Genomic DNA, 8,567 nt, shown 5'->3' on the forward strand with positions numbered 1-8,567 from the left:
AGTCAAACCAGAGTTTGAGCCAGCTCTGTCATTTACTAGCTGGGTGAATTGGTAAATTGACCACTCTTGATCTGTTTCTGCCTTTAAAAAATGTGATTATCTACTACTTCATAGCATTGCCATGAGGGTTAAATAGAATAATGTAGGTAACGTACTGAGCAGTGTATGCATGCTCACGTTAGCTATCAATACTATAACCCTCACCTTTGGGTGTATAAGAGCCTAATAGGGCCCTTACATCCTGCCACAGTGGAAGGACAACCTGCTTTGCCCTTTCGATGCTGAAGATTTAGGCCTCTATGTATTTACTACTTCCCGAAGTGGAAGGCACTGGCCTGAAATAACTGGCGACCTCTGTGAATACAATTATAACACCTGACCTGTGGGTCCCAGTTTGGCCCTGCTTACAGGCTAAGCTTTGGGTCTGGTCTCCTGACTTGATTTTCTTAGGCTCCAGGTGCCTGATCCAGTGGCTCTCCTGGACTGGCTCTCCCGCATGCCACACCTGCAAGAGGCTTAAATGTGCTTGGCCTGACTCCATTGCTTGCCCAGGGCCTAGTGGCAGGCAGGGCGGTGGCCTCAGGCCTGCTGCTGTGATGCTCAAAAGGGTTCTCTAATGTGGGAACATGACACTGGTGGAATGCTCAGCTGGAACACTGAGGGCTACAGTGAGGGGTACAGTGAGAGGTACAGCCAGGGGTAGAGGAGCCTGGGCCCAGACCTCCTGTGTCAGACAGCAGGCGAGGTCCTATCTGTGGGCCTTTATATACCCTGAAAATGAATTTCACAGGTGGGTCAACCTCACCTGTGTTCTCCAAAACTAAGGAGGAGAAGCAAAGGCAAGGGGAGGCTGTTTGCCCAGAGCTGAAGATGCTGGAAGTGGGGGAGAAACAATGGGCATCACCCTTTTCTGGTTTCCAAAGACTCCAAAGAGACCAGCGACTTGATTTATATAGCTAGTACTTTATTAAAATGTCTCATAAGAGGAAAAGGAAATGTGTCTCCAGGCCAACAGAGAGTGACTGTATGTGTGTATACGGAGAAGTGGGAAGTCCCTGATCTGTGCTCTGAAGGTGTGGTCAGTCAGGCGGGGCCTGGGCCAACCAGTAAGGCAGATGAGGGTCACTGTCTAGAGGATCACTGCTCCTGGGTGCCCCAGGAGATGTAGTCTGGCCGCGTGGCCGCATGGTACTCATCAATGAGCTCCTGCACAACCTCCCTGGATGTGTCCAGCTCGTCAAAGTTCTCCTTGAAGATGTCCTCCTTGCGGAACTGCTCCAGGAAGGCCTCCCGCTTCCGCAGCTTGTCGTACTGGCGACAGGTCCGCTCAAAGAGCTTGGGGTGTGCAGAAAGCAGGGGTCACACGGAATTTTAATATGGCCCAGAGGGCCAGGGAATCAAGGCCAGGCTAACCCAGAAGTCAAAAGCCAGAAGCAGGGGCAGCACGGATGTGGACAGGTGAAGCACAATTAAGAAACTGATTAGGGGACAAAAAATTTAGGTGCAAGCTGTGAGACTCACCGAGGAGATACTGGTGTGGTTGGCCATCATGAGCCCACTGACCCGGTGGGCCGAGGGCAGGTATGGAGACTTCCTAGACAGAGCCACCTGGATGCTGGCTGGGCCCCAGGGGATGAAGTTGGCCAACTTGCGTTCCCGGATCCTCTGCAGGCTCTTGTGGACCTGGGGTGGGCACAGGAGTGGTGGTGGTAGCCTCTCCTCTACCCCTGCTGGTTCAGGGGTAGAACGAAGGAGCCTCACCTACCTGGGTGGGGTCCACCTCTCCCTGGATGATGTTGAGGATGGCGATGTAGCAGTGGTTGGTCTGGCGGTCCCGGCCGGTAGACACCATCACGTTCTTGGGCTGTAGCAGCCGCCTCATAACATCCAGGACCGTGGTCTTCCTCACGCTGGCCACCTGAGGGACAGTGGGTAACAGGGACCAGGCCAGCATAGAGGTTACAGTCCAGACACATCCAGAGAAAGAGAGAAGAATAGTGAACACATGTCCTCCATCACGCTCTGGCAGGTCAGTCCCTCCAGGGAGTGTCTTTAGAGCCAGGTCTACACTAAGCCTCTGCTGTAGGATCTGGAATCTTAGCCCTCCTCAGCTCAGCCAAGTCATGCCCACGTGCAGGAGTCTGAGCAGACCCCTGTAGAGCCCAGGCCCCTGCACAGCCAAAGGCAGAGGGCAGATGGAGAACCAGCCGGCCAGAAAGCCACATGCTCTGTACCAGTCCCTCAGACCCGAGCTTTCTGGGCCCGCGGCCAGTCCAGCCTGGGCACTGAGGGCTGCTCTTACCGACTGGTCCGTGGTGAGGGGGGTGTAGCCAGTCATGAGGAAGTGCAGCCTCGGTGTGGGGATGAGTGAGGCAATGAGGCCAATGAGGTCATTGTTCATGTAGCCGGGATAGCGCAGGGTGGTGGTGCTGGCCGACATGATGGTGGACACCTGGGGACAGGGGTGCCATGTCATGGGCCTCAGCTGGGGTAGGGGGGGCCTTCCCTTCCCAGATGGCCTTCCAGCAGTGAGGGTCCCAGTGTAGAGGAGTGGGGGCTCACCAGCTGGTTGATCTGGGAGAAGGACGGGTTCTGGATGTGCAGACGGTCTGTGGCGATCCGGTTCAGGGCTGTGTTGTCCAGCACCACCTGGGGGATAGGAGAGGGTGGCAGATCAGGGCCATGTTGTCCAGCACCACCTGGGGGACAGGAGAGGGTGGCAGATCAGGGCCGTGTTGTCCAGCACCACCTGGGGGACAGGTGAGGGTGGCAGATTTGATTTATGGAGTAAGGAGGAACAGGAGCTCTGCCTGAGCCTGGGCTCTGAAACTTAATTTCCCCTGAGCCTTATGGCCAAAAAGACCCATAAAAAAAAAAAAGGACTTGCACAGGTTGCTCCAAATGGACTTTTTAAATGAATGAAAATGATGAAAAAGACAGGGGTGGGGTGGGATGGGAGTGGGGAAAGGTAGAATCCAGGTTCACCACACAGTCTGCGTTCTGGGTCAGCCTCTTGAGCGTGAGCAGTGAGTTGTAGGGCTGCACCACCACGTCGCTCATCTCATCCTGATTAGGAAACACTGAGTACGTCTGCACCAGCTTTTTGGGGTACCTGGCGAGGGTTGGGAGAAGAGGGTCAGGACAACAGACTGGAAGCTTGGTAAACATGAGACTCCCCAGCAACTGTCTGGAAGCAGCTAAATCTGAATGGGAAAGTTAGGGTGGGGTCATGAGATGAGTAGAAATGAGAGACTTGATCTTTGGAAGTCTGCAACCCCTAAGGTGGAAGAGCAGAGACATCTTAGGATCTATGGGTCCACCTTCAAACTTGGCCACACTCCCTGGATCTTCACCTAGAACCTAGAGTCTAGGCTCTGGCTCCAATCACTGAGAGTGTGACCACTCTTGTCATTGTTACTTCACTTTCCGTACTATAGGAAGGAGCAGAAGAGCCCTTTCCTGCCCCAGCAAAGGGAAAGGTGTATCTGGAGGGCCTCCCAAACACTAGGGAAACCAGGTTGGAGGCCCTGTCTCCTCCCAGACCCCCAAACACAGACTCACCTGTCATTGAGTCGTTCTAAGAGGTAGGAGCCCAGGCCAGAGCCTGTTCCCCCAGCAATGGAGTGACACAGAACAAAGCCCTGCGTGGGGAAGGGGCAGTCAGTATCCATGTATCAAACTTGGTACATTCTATAGCTCTTGGACTTCTACCTTCCCTCCTCCTCCCCCCGTCCCATAAAGCTTAGGAGACTCTGCCCTGTCTCCAACAAGGCCTTGTGGCTTCTAACCAGTGCAAAGGATTCATGGGTGGGCCCTGTGCCTAAAGGTGGCTTCTAAAGGGTGTTGCCAGCCTTCTCTATGTTGGCTCCCATGAGTGCTCCTGGGATACTCACCTCTAGACTGTCACTGCCATCTGCCTCCCGGTCTATGATGTCAAAAATGTCCTCATGGATCTTCTCTCCCTGTATAGACATGGGGAGAGTCAGAGTGCGATGGGACCAAGGGACAAGAATGCTGATTTCAGAACAGCCACCCTTTATTCTCCATATAGCACCTAAAAGTCTTTTTCTGGAACACAGCTGCCTTGCTTCCCATTTGCACAAAGAGGCAGTGCAGTGTAGTGATGTCAGAGGAGGCACTCTACATCCAGACTGCCTGGGTTCATATATGAGCTTTATTGCTATTTTTGTTGTTGGTTGTTGTTAAGAATACAAACAGCAGAACATGCACCAATTTAACAGTTTCTACATGTACAATTCAGTGACGTTGATTAAATTCTTTGTGTTGTACAACCACTGTCATCCTTCTGAGTTGTTCCTCCCCCATTAACATAAACTCACTGCCCCCTATGTTTCTTATCTAATTTTTGAAGTTTCTGTTGTCAATTTGATCCCATACAGGTAGATCTTAAAAGAGCCCAAGCTCAAGGCAGACTTTTTTTTTTTTTTAAACCAAAAAACCAAACCCATTGCTGTCCAGTGAATTTCGACTCATAGCAATGCTACAGGACAGAGCAGAACTGCCCCATAGGATTTCCAAGGAGCGGATGGTGGATTTAAACTGCCAACCATTTGGTTAGCAGCTGTAGCTCTTCACCACTGTCCCACCAGGGCTCCGTGGCACATGGTAGATGCTCAAAAAATTTTTTTTAATCATGAAAATTTTCAAACAAAACTAGAAAGAATAGTGTAATGAACATTGATATGTCCACCATGTAATTTTTACAATTTTTAGCATTTTGCCATATCTTTTCTTCTTTATGTATGCATATTTACATGCATAGATAAACATTTCTTTTGCCTGAACCATATTAAAGTAAACTACAGATATTATGATACTTCATCACTAAATATTTCAGTGCATACCACCAAAAAATTGGACAATTCTTTTATATAACCATAATGCCTATATCACACTGAACAAAATTAACACTAATTCTCTAATAAACTTTATAGCCAGTCTAAATTAAAATTTTTACAATTGTTCTCAGAATACCTTATACTTTTTTTTTTAAATGAACTAGAAGCCAATCAAGGCTCCTGTACTGCATTAGTTCTTCTGTCTTTTAAGTCTTTTTTAATGTAGAAAAGTCCACCTCTTCCTTTTCTAATAGCATTTACTTTTTGAAAAAGGAGGCTAGTCATTCTACATAAGGTCGTACATTCTGTATTTGTTTGTTTCCTCATGGTGATGTTTAACTTGTTCTTCTATCCCCAATATTTACTATAAGCTGGAAGTTAGGTCTAAAGGCTTGATTGGATAGCATTAAACATTTTTGGCAAGAGTACTTCATAGGTGATGAAGTACATAAATAAATGTTTGCTGAATGAGTCTGGAGTCGGCCGAGGTTGGCAGTCCTTATACTCAGTTTTTTAAGTTCGTCTTGACCTGGGATTTGGGAGGGAACAAAAACAGTATGGGCTCTTGTTAGAATACCTTTCTCCCTCTCTTCAGGCCAAGACTCAGTCTGTCATCTGGGTATCTTTTTTTTTTTTTTTAATTTTATTGTGCATTAAGTGATAATTCACAAATCAAGTCAGTCTCTTATACAAAATTTTACATACACCTTACTATGTACTCCTAGTTGCTCTCCCCCTAATGAGTCAGCACATTCCTTCTCTCCACCCTGTATTCCCTGTGTCCATTCAGTCAACTTCTGTCCCCCTCTGCCTTCTCATCTCCCCTCCAGACAGGAGCTGCCCAGATAGCCTCATGTGTCTACTTAATCCAAGAAGCTCACTCTTCACCAGTATGATTTTCTATTCTATAGTCCAGTACAATCCCTGTCTGAAGAGTTGGCTTTGGGAATGGTTCCTGTCTTGGGCTAACAGAAGGTCTGGGGACCATGACCTCTGGGGTCCCTCTGGTCTCAGTCAGACCATTAAATCTGGTCTTTTTATGAGTAGACATTTTTTACCAATTAAACTATTGTTTGGTTTTAGGAAGACTTCAGAGGATATTTTTGGTTTAAGGTTTAAAGACTGTCTTGGAAATAGTTTCAGGGGCTCTATTTCTATTTCATGAGTGACTCTGGGCAGTTAATTGTTCGATACCTCAGTTTCCTCATCTGTAAAATGCTGCTGACAATACAGATCCACAGTCTCTTATCTAAGGTTCTTGGGGCCAGTGGAGTTCAGAGTATTTCAAATTTTAGAAAGGTAATACAGTACATCTAATGCACATTAAGTAAAGTTTCCAGTGGGAGTCGGAGGCAAATTAATCAAAGATATTAACATTTCTGCAGTGAAAGGTATGAGTATTCACAGTAAGCTGGATAGAAACTACAAATACCTTCATCTCCATTAAGATTTGGTTTTGCTGCTAAATGAGCCATGAAATGATCTTTTGGTTTCAGAGTTTTCTGGATTCTGAAAAGGCAGGTAGACAACGGACCTGCAGCACCTACCTTATGGGGTTGTTGGGACGTTTAAATAAGTTAATATATGTAAAGCTCTTAGAATGCCACAGCACTAGCTAGAGTAGGCTCTTAACTATATTACCCAGTTAATTTACAAAACAGAACTCCCCTCAGTCATCTCTCCCTCCAGCACTCACGATCTAGTGTAATCTCCCTCTGGGAAGTCATAGGGCCTGTCCCCACAGAGGCTGGGAGTCATGGGCTCTGCTAAACCCGTTGCCGTCCAGCTGACTCCGACTTATAGCGACCCTGTATGACAGAGCAGAGTTGTCCCATAGGGTTTCCAAGGCTGTAATCTTTACAGAACCACAACTTTCTCCCACGGAGCTGCCGGTGGATTCCAACCACCAATCTTTCAGTGAGGAGCCAAGAGCTTAACTACTGTGCCACCAGGGCTACTTGTGAGCCCTAGAGAATAACAAATGACCTGGGAGAATCCGCTGGCCCAGTTGTTGCCGGCTCCTCCACCGTGCTCCGACAGGTAGATGTTCTCAGGGTTGTAGAGCTTGGCATAGGGGGAGTTGAGGATGGAGTGGATCACCCGGGGCTCCAGGTCCAGCAGCACCGCCCTGGGGATGTAGTGCTCATCGTCTGCCTGTCAAGGGGAGTCCAGGACCGGCCCAATCAGCGGGGGCCTGCCCAGTCCTACACCTCCCAACTCTGGCTCCTGCCCACCCTCCCTCCTCAAATCAGCAGCCCTGGCCCCTCTGCTCAGCAGGCTTCCAGGACCAGGCCGCTGCCCTTCCTTTTAGGGCCCCTGGGCCCCCGCCAGCCCTGGCCAAGTCGCTGGGGGCACCTGGTAGAAAAAGACGTCCTTTCGGTCAGTGCCTTCGGTGGCGAACTCCTCCACGATGCCCTCGGGGCTGATACCATGTTCGGCGCACAGCTGTTTCCAGAACTCGAACCCAACTGGGGGCAGGGGGAAAGGGGGCGAAAGACGATATTTAGGTCCGGGCGGGTTCCAATTAGAAGCTGGGGAACTGGGTCCAGGGATAGGAAGTCAACCCTCAAAGCTCGCTGCTGTCTGAGCTAGGGGCTGTGAGGTCTGCCCTCCACCGACTGGGCTAGAGAGGGCCTCTCGGGGTTGGGCAACTGGACACTGAGTCAGGAGTGTCCCGCCTTTCGGAGAACTACGAACTGGAAAGGATAGATGGAATCTAGGACCCCACAGCGAGATCCCATAGAATCTAAGGGCCCTGCCTAGTGGCGGGGCTGGAGGTTCGCTCACTCTGATTGCCGCACTGGCCCAACTGTAGGGTGATAATTTCCCTCGGCATCGCTCCTCAGATTCCTGCGCTGAAGCCGCTGCCGCCGGCCACAACGCCGCTCTGATCCGCAAAGGACCCGCGCTCGTCGGCGACAGAGGCGCTCTGCTTCGCCAAAGCGCCGCGCTCTTCAGCAACAAAGCCGCGCGCGACGCCGCATACGGTGGCGCCACATCAGGCGCCGCTGCCGTTGTATATGGCGCCGCGGTCGGCAACAAAGCCGCTCGCCAGCCCGGTCGCCGCACGACGCATGCGCCCAAATTGCCCCGCCCCCCCATGAACTCTTCCCATGAGAACTGAGACGTGAAGATGGTGCTTTATTATTCTTTCGTCTTCAGTAGTGCAGATTGCTCTGAGTCGGAAGCGACTGCAGTGGGTTTGGTTTTAATGCAGACCGTTACTCTTGAATTTGTCACTCTGCATAGTAGGCCATATGATTGATTCCAAGTACCAATTTCAGCTCACTAATGCCTTTTTTTTTAATGCCTAGGATGCCTAGAATATCCATCTTCAAACGTTCCATTTCATTTTTGACAACTTCCAATTTGCCTAAATTCAGACTTCCTACATTCCATGTCTGTTTGCAGCTGTTTCTTCTCGTTTTGAGTTGTGCCACATCAGCAAATGAAGGTCCTGAAAGCTTTACTCCAGGCAGGGCATTAAGGTCAATTCTACTTTGACAAGGCAGCTCTTCCCCAGTCTTACTTAGTGCGCCTTCCAACCTGAGGGGCTCATCTTCAGGCACTATACCAGACAACGTTCTGCTGCTCTTCTTAAGGCTTTCACTGGCTAGTTTCTTCAGAAGTAGATACCTAGGTTTTTCTTCCTAGTCTGTCTTAGTCTGGAAGCTCTGCTGACACCTGTCCACCATGCGAGATCCTGCT

The 8,567-nt window shown here is 49.6% G+C and overlaps 1 protein-coding gene across 1 annotated transcript; it reads right to left on the reverse strand.

The window, feature by feature from the left end:
* Window positions 1-943: 943 nt before the first annotated feature.
* LOC100672249 (tubulin gamma-1 chain) lies at window positions 944-7,871 on the reverse strand. The gene is made up of 11 exons (XM_064271055.1): window positions 7,647-7,871; window positions 7,215-7,327; window positions 6,846-7,013; window positions 3,894-3,962; window positions 3,562-3,641; window positions 2,986-3,112; window positions 2,563-2,649; window positions 2,303-2,452; window positions 1,766-1,918; window positions 1,522-1,683; window positions 944-1,335 (listed from the first exon to the last, which is right to left on the reverse strand). The coding sequence occupies exons 1-11, from the start codon at window positions 7,693-7,695 to the stop codon at window positions 1,138-1,140; spliced, it is 1,356 nt and encodes a 451-aa protein (XP_064127125.1). The 5' UTR covers window positions 7,696-7,871; the 3' UTR covers window positions 944-1,137.
* Between the last annotated feature and the right edge of the window lie 696 nt (window positions 7,872-8,567).

Source organism: Loxodonta africana, chromosome 18 (assembly GCF_030014295.1).
Source record: "Loxodonta africana isolate mLoxAfr1 chromosome 18, mLoxAfr1.hap2, whole genome shotgun sequence".
Taxonomy (NCBI): Eukaryota; Metazoa; Chordata; class Mammalia; order Proboscidea; family Elephantidae; genus Loxodonta; species Loxodonta africana.

What these genes read in the sequence shown, in the direction of transcription:
- LOC100672249 (XM_064271055.1), bottom strand. Translation starts at nt 7,695, where the DNA reads ATGCCGAGGGAAATTATCACCCTACAGTTGGGCCAGTGCGGCAATCAG. An exon ending in AGGACGTCTTTTTCTACCAG is followed by an intron (nt 7,014 to 7,214) that starts GTGCCCCCAGCG and finishes TCCCCTTGACAG; the next exon opens with GCAGACGATGAGCACTACAT. An exon ending in CCCAGAACGCAGACTGTGTG is followed by an intron (nt 2,650 to 2,985) that starts GTGAACCTGGAT and finishes CCTATCCCCCAG; the next exon opens with GTGGTGCTGGACAACACAGC.